The 19317-nt window shown below is 40.9% G+C and overlaps 1 protein-coding gene across 1 annotated transcript in view; it reads right to left on the reverse strand.

The window, feature by feature from the left end:
• KAT2B (lysine acetyltransferase 2B) overlaps positions 1-19317 on the reverse strand; it is a 48813-nt gene that overhangs the window by 18625 nt on the left and 10871 nt on the right. Inside the window, exons 3-10 of the mRNA XM_068404984.1 lie at positions 16582-16727; positions 15983-16072; positions 14063-14244; positions 11502-11693; positions 8852-8958; positions 7020-7145; positions 4523-4659; positions 2969-3177 (exon numbers count right to left, since the gene is read on the reverse strand). Coding sequence (XP_068261085.1) covers positions 2969-3177; positions 4523-4659; positions 7020-7145; positions 8852-8958; positions 11502-11693; positions 14063-14244; positions 15983-16072; positions 16582-16727 — 1189 coding nt within the window. The remainder of the gene's footprint in view (positions 1-2968; positions 3178-4522; positions 4660-7019; positions 7146-8851; positions 8959-11501; positions 11694-14062; positions 14245-15982; positions 16073-16581; positions 16728-19317) is intronic.

The raw sequence follows: 19317 nt of genomic DNA on the forward strand, positions 1-19317 counted from the left end.
TCCTGTTCAGGAAAGACAGGCCACTAAGGAGAGGTAGTGGAGTTGCTCTTTATGTGAGTGAGCAGCTAGAATGTATTGAGTTCTGTCCAGGGGCGGATCAGGAGCGAGTTGAGAGTTTGTGGGTGCGAATTAAGGGGCAGGCTGGCAGGGGTGATACTGTTGTGGGTGTCTATTACAGGCCACCGGATCAGGATGAGGAGGGTGATGAGGCCTTCTACAGGCAGCTGAGAGCAGTCTCGCAATTACAGGGCCTGGTTGTCCTGGGGGATTTCAACTACCCTGATATTTGCTGGGAGGCCTACTCAGCCAGCCATCCTCAGTCCAGGAGGTTCCTCCAGTGCATTGATGATAACTTTCTGATGCAAATGGTGGATGAGCCAACTAGGAGAGGAGCGCTGCTGGATCTTATCCTCACTAACAAGGAGGGTCTGGTTGAAGAGGTGAAGGTTGAGGGCAGCCCTGGTTGTAGTGTCCATGAGATGGTAGAGTTCAGGATCTCATGTGGCAGGAACAGAATAGCTAGCAGAATCACAACCCTGGACTTCAGGAGGGCCAACTTTGGCCTTTTCAAGCAATTGCTAGGGGAAATCCCATGGGACAGGGTACTAGAAGGTAAGGGGGCCCAAGATAGTTGGTTAGCATTCAAGGACTGCTTCTTCCGAGCTCAAGATCAGAGCATCCCAGCAGGTAGGAAGTCAAGGAAGGGTAGCAGGAGACCTGCATGGTTAAACAGGGAACTGCTGGGCAAACTCAAGGGGAAGAAGAGGGTGTACAGATCATGGAAGGAGGGGCTGGCCACTTGGGAGGAATATAAGTCTGTTGTCAGAGGATGTAGGGAGGCAACTAGGAAAGCTAAGGCCTCCTTGGAATTAAACCTTGCAAGAGAGGTCAAGGACAACAGAAAGGGCTTCTCCAAATACATTGCAGGTAAAGCCAACACTAGAGGCAATGTAGGCCCACTGATGAATGAGGTGGGGGCCCTGGAGACAGAGGATAAAAAGAAGGCGGAGTTACTGAATGCCTTCTTTGCCTCTGTCTATACTGTTGGAGGCTGTCCTGAGGAGCCCCAGACCCCTGAGGCCCCAGAAGAAGTCAGGATAGAGGAGGAATCTGTCTTGGTAGATGAGGGCTGGGTCAGGGACCAATTAAGCAATCTGGACGTCCATAAATCTATGGGCCCTGATGGGATGCACCCGCGGGTGCTGAGGGAGCTGGCGGAAGTCATTGCTAGGCCACTCTCCATCATCTTTGCTAAGTCGTGGGCAACGGGAGAGGTGCCTGAGGACTGGAGGAAAGCGAATGTCACTCCAGTCTTCAAAAAGGGCAAGAAGGAGGGCCCGGGTAACTATAGACCGGTCAGCCTCACCTCCATCCCCGGAAAGGTGATGGAACAACTTGTCCTTGGTGCTGTCTCTAGGCACATCAAGGATAGGGGGATCATTAGGGGCACTCAGCATGGCTTCACCAAGGGGAAGTCATGCTTAACCAACTTGATAGCCTTTTATGAGGACGTAACCCGGTGGATAGATGATGGTAAAGCTGTGGATGTGGTCTATCTCGATTTCAGTAAAGCATTTGACACGGTCTCCCACAGCATCCTCGCAGCTAAACTGAGGAAGTGTGGTCTGGATGATCGGGTAGTGAGGTGGATTGTGAACTGGCTGTGTCTAGCAGAGTCCTTCAAGGATCGGTACTGGGACCAGTACTATTCAATACATTCATTAATGACTTGGACGAGGGAATAGAGTGCACTGTCAGCAAGTTCGCTGATGACACAAAACTGGGAGGAGTGGCTGACGTGCCGGAAGGCTGCGCAGCCATTCAGAGAGACCTGGACAGGCTGGAGAGTTGGGCGGGGAGTAATTTAATGAAATATAACAAGGGCAAGTGTAGAGTCCTGCATCTGGGCAAGAACAACCCCATGTACCAGTACAAGTTGGGGGCAGAGCTGTTGGAGACCAGCGTAGGGGAAAGGGACCTGGGGGTCCTAGTGGACAACAGGATGACCATGAGCCAGCAGTGTGCCCTTGTGGCCAAGAAGGCCAATGGCATCCTGGGCTTTATTAGAAGGGGTGTGGTCAGCAGGTCGAGAGAGGTTCTCCTCCCCCTCTACTCTGCCCTGGTGAGGCCGCATCTGGAATATTGTGTCCAGTTCTGGGCCCCTCAGTTCAAGAAGGACAGAGAACTGCTAGAGAGAGTCCAGCGCAGAGCCACGAAGATGATTAAGGGAGTGGAACATCTCCCTTATGAGGAGAGGCTGAGGGAGCTGGGTCTCTTTAGCTTGGAGAAGAGGAGACTGAGGGGTGACCTCATTAATGTTTATAAATATGTAAAGGGCAAGTGTCATGAGGATGGAGCCAGGCTCTTCTCAGTGACATCCCTTGACAGGACAAGGGGCAATGGGTGCAAGCTGGAACACAGGAGGTTCCACTTAAATATGAGGAAAAACTTCTTTACGGTGAGGGTGACCGAACACTGGAACAGGCTGCCCAGAGAGGTTGTGGAGTCTCCTTCTCTGGAGACATTCAAAACCCGCCTGGACGCGTTCCTGTGTGATATGGTCTAGGCAATCCTGCTCCGGCAGGGGGATCGGACTAGATGATCTTTCGAGGTCCCTTCCAATCCCTAACATTCTGTGATTCTGTGATTCTGTCATATTTTCTCTCCCCTGTCCAGCTGAGGAGGGGAGCGATAGAGTGGCTTTGGTGGGCACCTGGTGTCCGGCCAGGGTCAACCCACCACAGTCCCACAACAGAAGCCACTTGTCATTAATACAGCCACCAAGATAGTATTTGGGTACAATCCAATTAGATTGGCCAGGAGTTATGGGGGCTTGAAAAGATGGGAAAAGGGTAGCACGAGCAGAGCTGCCTTCCACACCACCTCAGCTGGCCATTTCATACACCACTGCCTGCAACCAGCACCAGGCTCTGTCTCACTCACCCAACCCCTCTCCAGCAGTACTCACGGATCAAAGACCAAGCGTGTGATGTACTCCTTCGGCATTCGAGGCAGCTGATGGGAGAACACGTTCTGCAAACCAACCAGCCACATCATGATCTTCTTGTTGGGCTTCTGGTTCAGAGAGTTGCCGATCACATGGAATTCAATCACCCCCCTGCGCTCCTCCAGCCTCGCCGCCTCGTCCCGGGCCGAGTGCGCCGAGAGGAAGTTGGTCTGTACCTCATAAAAGAGGAACAAAATCACATTTTGGAGGTTTCACATCCTCGGATGGAATAGCCTTAACAAGAAAACAAATGAAACCCCTTCTTTTTTCCAAGTCATCTTTTTACAAAAGGAGAGCTGCCAATGATTACGGTTTTTTTGCAGAAGTGAAGCCATCAAATAAGCTGTACAAAGTGTACAAAGGCTTACTCAAACTTCTTTTGGTAAAGATTAGGTAACAACAAGAAGTTCCAAAATCTCTCGAGGGACAGCACTCATCCAGTTGAAGCCTATGCCACTAAGTCTTCATATTTTCTTTAGTATAGCCAGTTTGGACAAAAGTAGTGGATTCGCCTACACATGCTGCAAATCACATATTCTAATGGCGGTGCAGGCAAAGTAATTTTTCATTTTAGTAGTGCTTACCACTATCGTAAGAGCCTAAAAAGAACCTTTTAATTCCTACTGATTCTGCTGTTACATATCTAGCAATTGCATCCATATATTTGAACGGAGATGAAATTAATATAGACAATTTATTTAACTTTTTTTTTCCAAGATCATTTTACAATGCCAAAACATCTCCGCACACACATACTGTTTACTTTTTAGAGCAAAGTTTTGCTGCTGGGTTTCTAGTCACTGCCAGTCCCAACAGCCAGACTGGCACAGCATTTGTAATACGCAGAGCCATCAGTCACAGTATATACTTTGAGTAAGAAATGTAGGCGGTTCCAAATCTTCAGCAGTCTCTAGCTAAACCTTGGCAAATAAGAGCTGATGGCAAAACACAGCCTGGCGAAGGGAACAGAAGGAGGAAAAGCCAGCCAGGGAAAAAAAAAAAGCGCAATTCTCTACATGGCACAATTCTGCAATTCTGTTTGTTTTCTTCCAGCAGAAAAAAAGAGCAACTGTGGAAGACAGAGCAAATAGCTGTTTAGATCAGCCCTTCTGCACTAGACACAGGTTTTAACTTTGGATCTTTCATTCTGCTGTAATATTTGAACCCCATTTACCTTGTCTTATGAGCTACATCTATGATTAACAATAGAAAGCATACTCTGGAACTGTTCTGTAACAAATGTACCTTGCAAAATAAGCTGGGATCTACTGTTTTATTATCACTAGCTTCCAAGTCTCTTTGCAAACAGTACACAATGCATTAAAAAAACCTGCAGAACTATTCTTCATGTTAATGATGCATTTCATCAATATTTTTTGCTCACCTAATCACACTCTTTGAAAGCCTCTATTTTTCTTGCAGACATCACAGTTAAGTTTTGTCGACTCTTAGCTTATCATACTCTATCCATGTGGAACATTTATTGAAAACAGACCAGGTCTATCTATTTCTCACCTCTGGCCCAAGCATTGCTGCAGGATCTGTAATTGTCGACATTACTTCATTGATTAACTCAATAGGAATATCTCCTACAACCCTGGGTCTTTTTGAATCCTCCAGAGAATAGGGTTCATTATTTTTTCTCTTTTCCCCTATAAAAAAAAATCAGGACAAATTAGAACCACCAAACTGTCACAGACTACCGCTATGAAGTCTAGCACTTCTGTTATATTCTTTAATTTGCATGCCAAGTTTAGGGATTTTCTTTTAATCCCTATAGAAAGGGAGAAAGAGAAAGAAATGCAATTCAAACAATACTTATCACTGCTGCAATTTTGTCTTTGCGCTGGTATATTAGCACAAGGGAGGATCAATATACCTCTCCTTCTCCTATACCTCTGAAAAATTCAGTAAAACTATTTGCTTTTCTTTTGCTTCAACATCCTCTGCAGTGAACTTCTGTGCTGCTGTCTTGGAAGGTCAGTGCTCAACACACAAATTATAGTGCATACTTTCGGATAACATGAAATCCCATTATGGCATTCACTGGAAATTAAGTATCCATTATAGATTTCTCTCACCTTTTTTGTAAACCAAGCAGCACTTACAGTCTGACATGTCATACACATTTGACTTCGAAAATCCATAGGAAGTTTCCAAATCAAAATGTACCACATTAATTATTAACTGCCCTACTAACTGCAGACCAACGTTTAATATAGGAAAAGCAACTAGTTAAACAAATTAAAGAAAGAAAAGTCCACCAAGGACTAGTGAGTACAATAATATTGATAGAGCCAGCTGCTAGCTCAGAATTTATCCAAGCAGTAAACTGCCAAATACTAAGAAAGCATACAAACAGGAATATCACTCCATGGTTACCTTGTTCCTGTATTCTTTCCCTAAAGATCTGCTACTGGTCATTGTCAGAGCCAGGATGCAAAATTTTGCCTTTGTGATCAGCACTGAGCAGTGAGATAAGTTGGTTTGGTTTCGTTTCTTTCCTTTTTTCCCCTAAGGAAAGTCCACAACAACTTTAAGATCTGCTTTCTGAAACAACCAGGTAGCTTAGGGCCCACTATTTTACATATATTCTACAGATTGTTTTCCCACAGCTATAGCACTGTAGATATATGAGGATCAAACTGTTCATTCCCCTTTTCAGACTTTAAAGCAGTACAATTGTTTTCTTAATAATAAAATTTTATTGTTAACCTCCCTTCATTGTAGAAATGGTTTACTGCTAATTCTTTTTTTCTTACTTTTTAAACAGCTATTCATATGTGAACAGACCTTCCTTCTTATTTCCCAAGGGATTAATTTCTTGTTTTAAAACAGAATTTTTTGAAGCAATTTGTCAAAAGCTTTCTGGAAATCCAGGTACACAAAACCCTTTCCAAATGCTCACGACTTCCTTCACAGATACGTACAACTCGTGAGTTCTAGAAAAGGCACACTGAATTTCCACACATCACATCACTCACGCATTTATTCATTCCATTCTTAATCAGTTTATTATTGTTTCTTCTAATTGTCTGAAACAGGAGACTTACAATTGACGGTTTCCTGAATTCTCTTACAATCCCTTTAAAAACTAGTTTTGCATCTGTGTGTTTCAGTTCTGTAGTGCCAAGGGCAATTCCAATGACAGCTCAGCTGCACAACTTAATAATTAGTTTTTCAATTGCATATTTCTTCTCATACTCTCAAAAAAATATAATTTTTCTAGTGACTACTTACTACTCATTTTGCTGATCTGATATTTAAAAAAAAAAATAAATTCTTCTACTCATTCCCACTTTTAAGACCATTTCCCAACTTGTCCCTAAAGAAAGCTGCAGTTTAGGGGCCTCCTTAAGTTCCTCTGTAGCAAACTCTGAGGCTAAGAATTCATTTAGCTTTTCCTACTTCCTTGAGGACTTACTTTACGTGAGCTCATGATTATCTCTCTGACCTACAAACTCTCTTGACAGGCTCATTAATCCTGAAGTGTTTGCAAAAGGATTTATTAGGAGAATTTACGCATTCAACAACTTTTTTCCCTCCAAACACTTTTTTTTTCTTTAACCTGACCTCATTCAGGTTTTAAATTTAACCTGGTTGGTGCATTTGTTCTTTTCTTTATTAGCCAAATGTATGCAATTTCAGTACCTTGAAAAACTGGAAAAAAAAAAATGCAATTGCCCCTTCAACTCTGCCTTTATTTAAATGAAACCTTTTTTTCATGAGTCATAATACAGGTACTCCAAGTAAAGTGTTTTCCAACAACCTCTTGACACCTGCAGACCTCTCCCCATTTTAATTGAATTTAAACAAACTGATGGTTTTTTGAAGTACAGTTGCCATTTCTGCTAGTTAAAGATTACCATAGTGGAAAAAAACTATGCGTGTGCGTGTCTTTCAGCAAAAACACCTCAAGGTCGCTATTGCACAGCAAAGGCAATGGTCACCATATACTGTAACTACTGATAACATCGAAAGAAGCCAAAAAGCAAGTGTCCCTCTTCATTACCTAGGTTTGCGTCAAGGGCAGAAGAACCTTTGCAAGCAGGACTCATATTCCCACTGTTGGGTTGCTCCAGAGATGAAGGACTTGCACTGTATGAAACAGATCTTGCAACGGGAGGAGGATTGATAACTGCAATGGCATAAAAGACAAACACATTAAAAATCAGGACATGGAACTCATTACGGTGCTGACTGAAGGACTGTCACAACAACGGACCCAACTTCACACCCACCACCTGAGAAGTAACAGCTAACATCATGCAACAGAACAATGCCACCAGTTCGCAAGCAGAGACATTAGAGCTTTATCTCAACATATTTTCCTAAACATCTACCTAACGAGGGACTGTATTGACAGAGATTGCAAATATCAGGCTTTATTAATCTGCAGTGCTGAGCACAAGCTAAGAAAACAAACTTCCTTCACATACCTGCCAAGCCTGCTGGCGTTTAGCTTCATGAAAAGGCTTTTTGTAGGGGTCTATTGAAAAGCAAAATCTCATCATTCAGCTTCAGCTGTCCACTTTAACAGTGTTCAAAGACTGGTTGGACAAATCAAACTCAACAAAGGGAGACATTGTTGCACCAGTTAAGAGGACGAAACTGTTATTTTAAATGGCCGTAGACTAACATCTCTCTCTCTAATTTTTTTTAAAAAAAAACATTCATCCCAAATCATCCAGTTTTCATTTGTGTCAGGACTTTTGGCAGGTGGGCAGGGGGTTGAGGTGACAGCTCATAGTCTGGACACCTGCAGTCTTTCTCTTTGCATGCCTTTATCCTGGTGTCATCACCAGCAACAACTCTTTTGTGCCATATTCATGCCAAGAATCCAGTGCTTAAGAGGCGCACATTAAAATGAAGCACTGCGGAAATGTACATGATAGAATGAACTCTGAGAGCAACATGATTTTAGAGTTGCAATGAACTTGTGCCTAAGGCATAATTCACCAGTTCATGGTGCAGACCAGAATTTCTCACCAGAAAAGCCTGTATCTGCCACAGTCGAATTTCCCTAGTACTCTAGGAAATCCACTATCAGATAAAGTGCTGACATGATGGTTTTGTCAACTGATAATCAACAATTTTTTCAAAATACTGAATTGTTAAAAAATACTGAATTAAATACCTGAAAATTAAAGTCAACCCCTGAGCTGCATAAATGGATTTTATGTACTTTTGAGCAGGAAGGAAGAGAAGAAGGGGAAAGCGAAAGAAACCCATCATCAATATCTCCCTGCAATTTTAGGGATGAGTTACACCTCAGTACCCTAACTGAAGAAAAGTGAATAAAGCTGCAGAATTGGTGATGAGGCACACGAGTCAGAAACAAAGCAAGGAAAAGCTATAAAAAAAAACCCAAGAAAATCAAAGGCATGTGTGCAAAGGCAATGGGACATCTGATGTGTAAGGTCCCTACTTCCCTACTGGTAGGTCCCTATATCCCTACTGCCAGGGAGCTGGAGAACTGGTGTGGGTCCTCATGCTAGGGGACCACTGTTCAGCAGGTGACCCACCGCAGCCATTTACCCATTGACCATTCCCTCTTGCCCACACTGAGTGCACTTGTGCCGCTTGAATACTCAGGCGATCTGCCTCAGCACCCAGCCTGCTCCAGTGGCACCTTCAATTTGCTGGATTTCATCGTCAAAATGGGATCTTTATATGAGGAAGCACCAGAGTCAGACACCGGTGCTTACTCAAGGCAGATTGATTTTGGTATAGCCTGCTATTCATAAAGCTGCATATCTAAGTCTCGTTCCTTAGAATTCATCACTTGTACAGGTTTATCTTTATATTCAGGCGTTCCCTTACCCGTAACTAAATGCAAATTACCTGTCTGGATTCCCAGCTGCCCGGTTCGGGAACTAGACACCATGAAATCCTGATCCCAAATGGGAGAATTCTGGCTGTACACTTCTTCCTCCAGCATCGAAAGAAACCTAGGCACAAAATCAGGTGAAATATTAACTTAATAGGATAATTCAAAACAGGTTCTTTTTCAGAATAAGCTTTTGCAACTTTTTTACTTTAAAAATAAGTAATGATTCAGTAAGAAAATGCTGTTAGCCAATTCCTTTTTTAAACAAAACAAACACAAGCCAGAGTAGACATTAAGGATCTCAATTCAGTGGAGTGCTTTCACCTACGAAAATTTATCTTTGATTATAAGCCATATTTATTGAATTTACAAATGCAGAAAGAAACAATCACAAACTACTTTTACATAATGAAACTGTGCACTAATATGAAAGCTATGAGTTGACAGATGCCAAGGTACTCATGTTATACAATGATGACGAAATGTGTCTATTTTGATAAACTGGTGTTTTTCAGAGGCACTTGCTTTTTGCCTCTTACAGGTTTATAAAATCCCAGTGTTAGTTATTAACACTGCTCTTAGGAAGATATTTTCATTACTTTAAGTGTGCTACTGTAACTTTTAATTGCATACTTGTGCTTGCATAACAGTATTTTTAATCTTACTTTTGTACACTTACAGAAACAGTGTGATTTTAAACCTCTCTTGATACTACTATGTGAGAGAAATTCCACAGATCAGACTATCCAGCACGCTTGCCTTCACAAGGCTAATATATCAATTCCCCTTCAGAAGCAAGACAGCTGCATATCCTATGTTGCACAAAAGGGGTTTTCAGAACAGGAGTTGACACAGCACATTTTTACTCTCTAGAGGCATCTATAATGTATAGAAACTGTCTAGCTGAAACCAACAGGACTGTTGAGTAAGACTTTCTTGAACAGGATAAGGATTTTCAGGATCAAATCCTACTCATATTTTATATATAGGACATTTATAGCTAAGCCCAGCAATGTGCAGTGTTTCCTGCTACCTACACGGCTGATAATGGCTAAAATGTCTGTAACAGCTACTCGACCATCTGTGACGGAGCAGAAGCACAAATTAAACTTTGGCCATGGCTACATTTACAGGCAGCACAGAGGCTCTGCGTTCAGACCCCTAGGTGACTATTTCCTAGGTACACACAGACGTAATCTGTGGGTGCTCCCTTTGCCCAGGCAGGAGCAGCCAGGGCAGCCGGGAGCCCTGCACTGAAGCCAGGCTCCGTGCTCTGAGCAGCAGCTCCTCCACAGGGTTCACTCTGCCTAACGCCAGCAGAGAGACAAATGCTTCAGACAAGTACAGCTCATAAAAGGTTTAAAACATTATTCATATTTCCCACAGATCATCAGCAAACAGTGCTTGTCTTTTCTTTTTTTCCACAGCAGAATATTAAAAGGAACTGCAGTGAACAATAATGCCTTTCAAATTACTTATCTAGGCTGTAAAAGGCAGTGGAAACATAGGGGCGTATGCACACCTCCTTCCTCTGCAAATCTGCTCCTTGTATCAATGTAGTGTTAAATCCTTTTTTATACCTATTTCAGGGCCAGATTATGATCCTATTCCCAGATATACACAAACATTCCTGTATCCATAACAATCTACCCCAGAGACAGCTTACATTCTTCAAAGTGGTAAAAGGCGCTATTAATAATAATAGGAGCAACAAATCCTGGCTGTACCCAGCTTTCAAAATCACATGTTGTTTTTCATTCCCTTGAGCACCAACCCAACTCTAGCTCCAGACAGCAGCTTGCATAGCATCAGTGTCACCAACTCTCCTGTACGTTCAGTTCCTTTGTTATTAGGAGGGACAGATTTTTAAAATATGGGCTAGAGAGACAACCCATCCTCACAAAATAAGGATAGTTTTGAAGTGATATACTATTTTAACAGGAAGTATACAATGAATGAGCCTGTCACCACCCTTAACCACTGATAAAATGTTTGAAACTAGGGACTGACAAAGTTGAGCATGTTTCGAGATAAGTCATTCTCCCACATACCCCAATATGTAATTATTATTGTTGTTTAATTGTGAGAGATCGTCATCAATATTCCAGTACTGGAACAGACAGTCGATATGAAATTCATGAGTTTAGGATTCACTGATGCAGCTTTATAACTACTCTCTTCTTTGCCAAATTAACACATCTCTTCTGGGGATGGGGTGACTACTTTGTTCCCTATTACAATGTTGAATCAAACTGAAATTCTTAGGTGAATATAAACTCCAGTACAACACTCCCTTTTTTTTACTGCTCCATCACAAAAGCAGAAGCGAACATATGTTTCTGGAGATCTGGACCTATGTTGCTTCCAAGGACTACAGAAAAAGAAAGTAACTGACCAACAATACCTGCTAATAGGCAATAAGCACAATCCCCCAGCAAGATGAATAACGCTTTTTATAAAGTAAAGCCCTAGGACAAAGCAAAACAAGCTGTTGTGTACATAAAATACACTAGTTCAAGCTATGGCAGAAGAGAAAGCTGCAGTATCTACTTGTTACTGAATAAAAAGAGAAATGATTTTAGGCTGCAGGTAATTTTTCCATTTCCATGCCAAAGTTGCATCCTACTGGTTAACCATGAATGCAGGCACATTGCGACACCTTACTTTGGAAAATGGGTGAGGATTAGTGTTCGTTTCTCTTGAGGAAGCTTGTCCTTTTCTTGCCTGGCCTGCTCCAGCAGTTGCCGTCTCATTACAGTAAAAACAGAGCGAAGCAATGTCCTACCGAAAACCTGGGTGGTTTCATACCGAGGTAGACTGTCACAGAACTGAGGGACATTGCAATAACAAAGCCACCTGTAAAGGGGAAAAAAGCCAGATAATTAACACCATCTAATATTTGAATTAATGCAATAAAACCACTACCTACATCATTTATAATGCAGCTGAGAGCTATATGACCATATAAATCAGTTCTACATCAAGTCTGGACAGAGTTAAGCAGCATTTATATTGCCCAGTTTTTTAAAGAAGTGACAGCCAAGTACTTTTAAGTCTCCATATATTCTTTTTCTCTGCAGTCTAGTTTCCACAAAGCACTCTTGTTCCAGACAATAATCATAGATCAATTCATGTTGATGTCAAGGATTCACAGCTAATTCATTTAGCCTCCCACGTCTCCTGCCTGCGACTCCAAAGACCCTTAGCCTGGCCTATTTTCCCCTCTTTAAACATCTACAGTTCCCCACATAGACACAAAAGGGGTGAAACTTTTAACTAGCTCCATCCCAATCCGACTGGACTCCCACCCTGCTCTCCCACCAGCTGGCTTCTTCCCATTACACCCTGACTTGATACTCTTTCATTTACCAGTAACTCCCTCCATAATGAGTTTTGCATTAAGGCGTACATATGAAAATACAGCATGTCGTGCTACTCTTGGAAAAGGGATCATGGTACTGAAGAGGTAAATCAGCGGTACGCTGACTATGTAGGTCACGATATCTGTTAATTTTATAAACAAGATTTCGGTATCTGCATGTAAGTGAACAGTCAATGGTATCTGTAGCTTTAGCAGAATCGGACCACAACCATTACGAAAGCTCCAACAATGAAAAAAAAAAAATGTTAAGAACTGGATGCAAACAGACTGTGCTGGATCCTCCAGGGGTTTTTTCATCCAGAGCCAAAGTACAGCCTGTCTCAAAACGCTCTCCCAAACCCTCATGTTTTAATCTTTGCAAACACAGGAGTTGCAGAAGAGTTGTCAGATACAGATGTTAACAGACCTCTACTCCCTGTTCTTGGCTGATAAAGCACACCTCTCAAAAACACAAGGATGTGTGTGAAACTCTGATATAGTTTCACTCACATCATCAGGTTTTCAAATGAACTCGCTGACTGTAAGAATTCACGAGGTGCACCCGTGGCACACAGCAGCTTCCTCAGCACCCCGAGCAGCACCTCCAACACTGTGGAGAGGAGCAGCTCACACTGACAGGCTTAGATCACATGGAAGAAGTCAGCACTTTGGGTCAGAGGGAGCCTTAGGGACTGTGGAAGGTTTGAGAAACTGCAAGCAACAAAATAATTAATAACAAAAGCCACCAACCAGAGCTAACGATAGCTATTGATTCCTAATAAAGGTTGACTCCAACCAGCCCTGGCTATCTGACATCTGTATCACAAACAAACGGAGGGCAAAGACCCACCAAACATGGTCTTAGGAGCCTCAAGGATTATCAGTAACTATCCTTTATGCCTGGTAGTTACTTGAGGTGACAAGTCTTCTGAGAGCATCCTGGTCGGACAGACACAGCGCAGTCTGCTGTGTCACCAGCCACAGTCTCAACTCACACCAGGGTTTGCTGTTCTCCTTCCCGGAGCTGAGGTTTGTCAGAGGAAAGGCCACCAGGGAAGTGGGCAGAAGACAGTGCTCATCCTCAGCCAGGACAAGCGTCCCTGGCCACTCCTGGGCACAGATGTGCTGACAGAGACCTTGGCTAACAGCTGCCTGCGCTCAGACGGCACGTTAACTGCTGCTGGCACCGTCAGGAACCTTAACTGCTGTTGCTGTGCTAACTGAAAAAGGCATCACACTATTGTTATGAGAAAAGCAAAATTCAGAGGGACTTGGCTTTTTATCCTAGCTCTTCTTCCCCCAGTGGCTAAGTTATTCCTTTGAATTCTGACAACGTATTAAAAGGTCATAACAAGAACTATCATTTTAAGGAACCTAATAGTATCTGTTCACCATTTAGCATTCAAGCACTTACAAAATTATCTTAATTTTTCAAATCTTCTGTGATTTGGTTTCAAACTGTGATGCTTTGCAATGCTTAATGTTATCTTCTTTTTTTTTTAAGTTGAATAACAACTTGCCTGAATTTTAAGTACATAAAATAAGAACCTTCCATGAGGCTCCTATCTCAATCAGACTGAGAGCTCCTTGCAAACACAGGAGTTGAAAGATACAGGAGTTGTCAGATACAGATGTTCGCAGACCTTGGCTCTATGTTCTTGGCTGATAAAGCACAACTCTCAAAACACACAAAAGCGTGTGAAACTCTGATATAATTTCACTAAAATCGTCAAGTTTTCAAATGAACTCCGTGAGTGCAAAGATTCACAAGGTGCACCTATGGCGTACAGATACTGGTGTATTCCCGAAGTGTGCATGTGCCATATTTGTAAGCAAGACTTGTAACAAGCAAAAGCAGCATTACCTGGTATAATTCACTTTATACCCTGCAATATCATCATTTGGTGATCTTAGTCTTCGCTGAGAAGGTGTCTCCAGGTGCCAGTAGTTAATGCGGTTCAGAAACATTTTGGCCAGTTCCACTATTGTTTGCCTTTCCTTTGAGGGTAAGTGGCTAAATTTGTACTGCACAAAATTATTCACACCCTTAAAAGAGAAGAAAATAATGTTTAATTATTTAAGCACAATTTTTGTAGGAGTGTCCTCGAACATGCCTCACTTTATATTTATTAACCCTGAACTTGCATTACATGGGAAAGAAAACAAATACTGTGGACAATGAACTCCTTGCTCAGCTACTCATGTAGCTGAGCACGAGCTGGTTCCCCTGTACACAGCAGCAGGAACATCCAGATGTTTTTATTCTATCCACCTCCAGCAGCTGATTTAAAGGGAGAGAAGGAAAATTCTTTATTTTTCCTTGCTTCTCAAAGTAAAAAACTTTGTCAGGGAACAGAGAAAGATCCAGGGGGCTTTCTTCTATATGCTCACACATGCACAATTTTGCTGATAGCCATGCTGCACAATTTATTTCCTGTGTAAATCAAGTATCACCTATAAATCTCTCCAGCCACTTTTAAATAGTATAGTATGGCTTCTAGACATCTATTTAAGTTTGTGTCTACACATGATATTATTTCTTCAAGAAGTGCCAGTATTTCACAAGCATGTCCCCTCATTGCACTTTGTATACTGTCTACTTTAAAGAAAACTACTGAAGATAGTTAAAATGTGTGACTAAAAGTGCTGCAATACATATATATTATAAATCGATTATAATACTGCTTAGCAAAAAATTTTGTGTGATTGAGTTGCTAAAAACAGAATTGAAAATATTGGTCTATTTTAAGGGAAAATTATTTCAAAATACACTGTAAGAAGAATTACCCTTTCATCTCTACGCTTTACTTTCTTAAGCAAATTGAGCAATATGAAGAATGTGACAAAAAATGATACGGTACAAAACCTTTTTAACAGTAGATTTTAAGGACTAGGAGTGTATGGCGATTACATATACTTATTCTTTGTTTATACTCAAACTAAAGGAGAACTTAAGGTGAAGACTTCCCAGAAATTCAGCAATAAAGTGTTTTGATTCTCCTAAATTATAAGAAGTGAGAGCTGCAAGGAAATAATTACTACATATAACAGTCTTCACATTTTAAATGTCCTGTTTAACAATAGAGCATCCATTCATCCACTGATGGGAAAACACTGAGCTCCTGTTTCAGCGAGGTATGTGAGCCTCTGCATAGTCTCACTGGAGCTAATGGGCCCACTTGTGTGCCAAAAGTGCATTCTCAAGAGCTTGCTTAACCAAAATCTGAATTTGTCATATGTTCTTCATCCATCGAGAGTTACAAAAGCCTCAGTTATTCTTCGGTTTCGGCTTTGTTTTCTGTTGTGTACTCTTTGAAAGAGAAGGCTATGATCTCACTGAATTGGATTGTAATATTTTCATTCATTTGCAGAAGACAAGTGTCATTTTAATATTGGATTTCAAAACTTCAACAGCATTTTTCATCACTTGAAACAAAGAAAGATTATAACTGCCACACATGAAAGTAGTATTTTAAGTTCATTCTCTAAAACCACAAAAAAGTCAGTTTCATTAAAGCATAACATGAATGATGAGAGAAGTCAAATAATGTAACTATTGTACCAACACTAAAGGAGAAGCAGCAGCAGCCTCCTACTTTGTCCTAAGTAATGCACAGAAACATCTGCAAACTGCCTAAAATGCAATGTTTTCAAAAGTAGTGCCTATGTTTAAAAAAAAAAAAAAAAAAAAGAAAAGAAAAAAAACAAAAACAAACAAAAGCCCCAAAACCCCAGCAAATCAAAAAAACCCCACACCAACCAAACCCAAGTTTTGACTGTTTACCTGTTCAATGCTAGGTTTCTCAAATGGGGGACTTTCCAAAGATCCTTCTACGACAGGTTTTCCCATCTGTAAAATGCACTTCCTCAAAAGCTGTTAAAAATATACAAATTTTTTCAAATTAACATATTTACATGCATAGGCTGAATGGAAGTCACAGGTGCACAACACACTGCAAGCAGTGTTGAAAATCTCCTGGCTATATATCTGCTTGTTTAGTCATCTAAATTTATAGCTACTAAACATCACTGTGAATTCACCTTCTTTGAAATGGATGTAAGAGGCTTCTCTGAGCAAATGTAGGCAGCTAAGTTAGCATTTAACTTTTCCCGATGTGTAAGTGAAGAGGGTAAGGCTTGCAGGTTGCGCCTTTTATAGATGAGACTCAGGGTCAGCTCCTCAATCACCTGGATGACTTTTGGAGTAAGATACGGTACATTGCAAGTACCAGAACGTCTAGCCCATAGTTAGCCACTAGAGCATCAGGGTAGAGGAAAAAAAGTCTCACCAGATAAAGTCAATACATGGATGAGGGGTAGTGAAATTGGCTTACGTGTGAGAGAGTGAAAAACCTGAGAAGATACTACACAAGTTCGGCTTACTTTGAACAGGTAGAAATAAACTTGCTTGGTGTCTGCATCTTCTTCTTTGTGGACACAGGTGAACAGATACTCCACATCCAATACAATCCCCAGGAGCCTGTTCATTTCTTCTTCAGACACATTCTCCAGGTGAGAAACATGAGCAGCTAAACAAAATAAAAATTCAAACCTGTAAAAAGCCTACTGAGAGAACCAATAGCATAAGTATTCCCCAGGATATCTCAAACTAAGCCACAATGGTAAAGGCACTGATCCTGTAATAACCTATTTAAACAGAACATCTTATCAGAGGTAACTGAAATATGTGTCACATTGCAGCAACTTGTAAAGGTAATCCAGGGGTGGTAATTCCCACAGCTGAGGAACGATGGCTGGTTGGAATCACAGTGTCTGTTAACACTTAAAACAGACCACACAAGTCCTGTCGGTATTAATATGTTGCAATATATAAATAACTAAATACATTTTTGTCCCAGAGCTATGTTTTTGAGACAAGGTTTCTTGATTAAAGAAAATAAATCCATAATTCCCATAAATTAGGTAATCCAGGTGTTGATGCGACTAGCACCTTACTCTGTGAAGAGTAACAAAAAAAAAATCATCTCCATAAACATAAACTTTTGCAGACTGTACATGCTCATTTGTTCAGAAGTTTACGAAAGAGCATCTTTCAACATGTTGAAATTTCCCAGTGACAAACTCCCTTTTATCATCTCCAAAGGTAAATACAGTTCCACATCGGTAGTTTGCAAAAGCTTGAGGTTTGTACATGTGAAGCAGGACGTTCATTTCAAGCTGGTTTGAACAACTCACCCCAGGAAGAGAGAAGGGAATTTAAAACAAAAAGTCAATTCCCAGAAAGAAGGTATTTGCATTACAAGAAGCAACGATCTTCCCTGACTCCAGGCCAATGTACATGGTATGCATATCCTTTCCTCTGAAAGGACAAAAAAATGCCCTTTAAAAGAAAAGGAAAATTGTTTAAAAGGTTGGGCATATTAGTTTTTCTCTATTTTTAAAAACTTTTATCAATATTTACTTCTTAGATAATTATTATATAATCTTAGATATGCCAATGTGATTAGGACTGGTAAGAAATTTTCAATATAAATCTGATTCCTTAGTGGGGGAGGAAGTGGGGAGAAATAACACTTAACTTAAAAACGATCATATCTATTGGCCACCCAGCAAAGATGGTTTGTTTTGGGAAGTTTGGTATGATACCTGCCAAAATGTTTGAAATCAATAAATTTGTGCAGCTTCAAGTAAAAAGGACACCGTAGCTCTGAACATTAAAAAGATGCCAGCAATTGTTTCCACTTAAATGAACATCTATAACACAGTGTCTTAAGTTCCAAGCATATGCTCAGAACTGAAAGGGGGATGGCCATCATGAGCTTTCTTTAAGGACAAATATTCAGCATTCTGGGCAGAATAAAAGAATTTCATTTCTGTCCTTGAGCCAGATAAGAAGGTTTAATATTCCCACCTGTCTGTTCTGATCTTGTAAAAGTAATAAATAGCCTCCTAGATGAGCACTGCATTAGGAATTGATAACATACTGAAGAAATCTTGCACTCAACTAACAAATGAATAAAACATTACCATAAGAAGCCATTTCCACGTAGTTTCCATAACAATACTGAAGGTTACCTTGACTACTTAGTGGCCGAATTTAAACATTTTATTAAACTAGAGAATTATTACCCATACGGTGAATCTAAAAGTAACACAAGCGTATTACCAGCATGCATTTACTCCTGGTTACCATTTACTGTACAGTCACCAATGGTTGTACATCAGCCCAACAAACTATCTCTCTTCAGATGTTCACAGCCCATTCCCAAATTCTTGTGGCCATTAGTAAACCTTTTATTAAAATCAAAGCTTTAGTACACTGACATCAAATACTGCATTACTCTTGACTAGAGTTACACAGTCCCATTCATCTGCATTGCCCAACAGGTACACCCTTCCTCAGCTGCTGTTGTGCTTGCAAAAAAAAATAAAAAATAATAAAAAAAAAAAAATCACAAGTATAGCTTGGTACAGCTTGCAGAAGAAGAAAGCAAGCAGGAAGAGCAAGGCCAATGCAATGATATGAAGACCTAAAAAACAGCAAGTTAATTATTTCAGTTGTGCAAATTCAACAAGCAAGTACTTGAGTATGTGAACTAGGAGCAGTGAGAAAACAGATTAATGAGGAATGTGTCCACAGCCTATCTCAAAATCAGTGTGTACATAAAAACACTAGTAATGTATACAGGACAGGCAAACCAAGAAATACCCAAATATGCTATGTGAAGGTGCATAGCAGAAACTGAAGACAGTGCTGGGAAAAAAACGAGAGACTGAGTGTGTATATAGTGTACTAACACATTAATTAACTAGTTCTAAAAGTGACTCAAGACTGAAAATGCTTATCAACAGGAAAATGCACCCTGTAACACAGGACAAACCAATCAAACATAAAACAGAAAAGAGCCTCTGACTACGTAACACCTGGTCTTCAGGTTGGTAGAGAGTAAATTCTGCCGGAACCCAATTCAGTCACCACTTCCCAGTGTTATGGTAGTGACCAAATATATCACCCAAATAAAAGAAATATTCATTAAAAACCCAGTATTGAGACAAGCTGTGGGGCTAAGCCACAAATAGAAGAATACAATTTGTAGGTAAGTAGACAGAATACAAGAAAAGAATACAAAAAAGAATACAAATAGTAGGTAAGCAGAC

Source organism: Nyctibius grandis, chromosome 7 (genome assembly GCF_013368605.1).
Source record: "Nyctibius grandis isolate bNycGra1 chromosome 7, bNycGra1.pri, whole genome shotgun sequence".
NCBI classification, from domain to species: domain Eukaryota; kingdom Metazoa; phylum Chordata; class Aves; order Nyctibiiformes; family Nyctibiidae; genus Nyctibius; species Nyctibius grandis.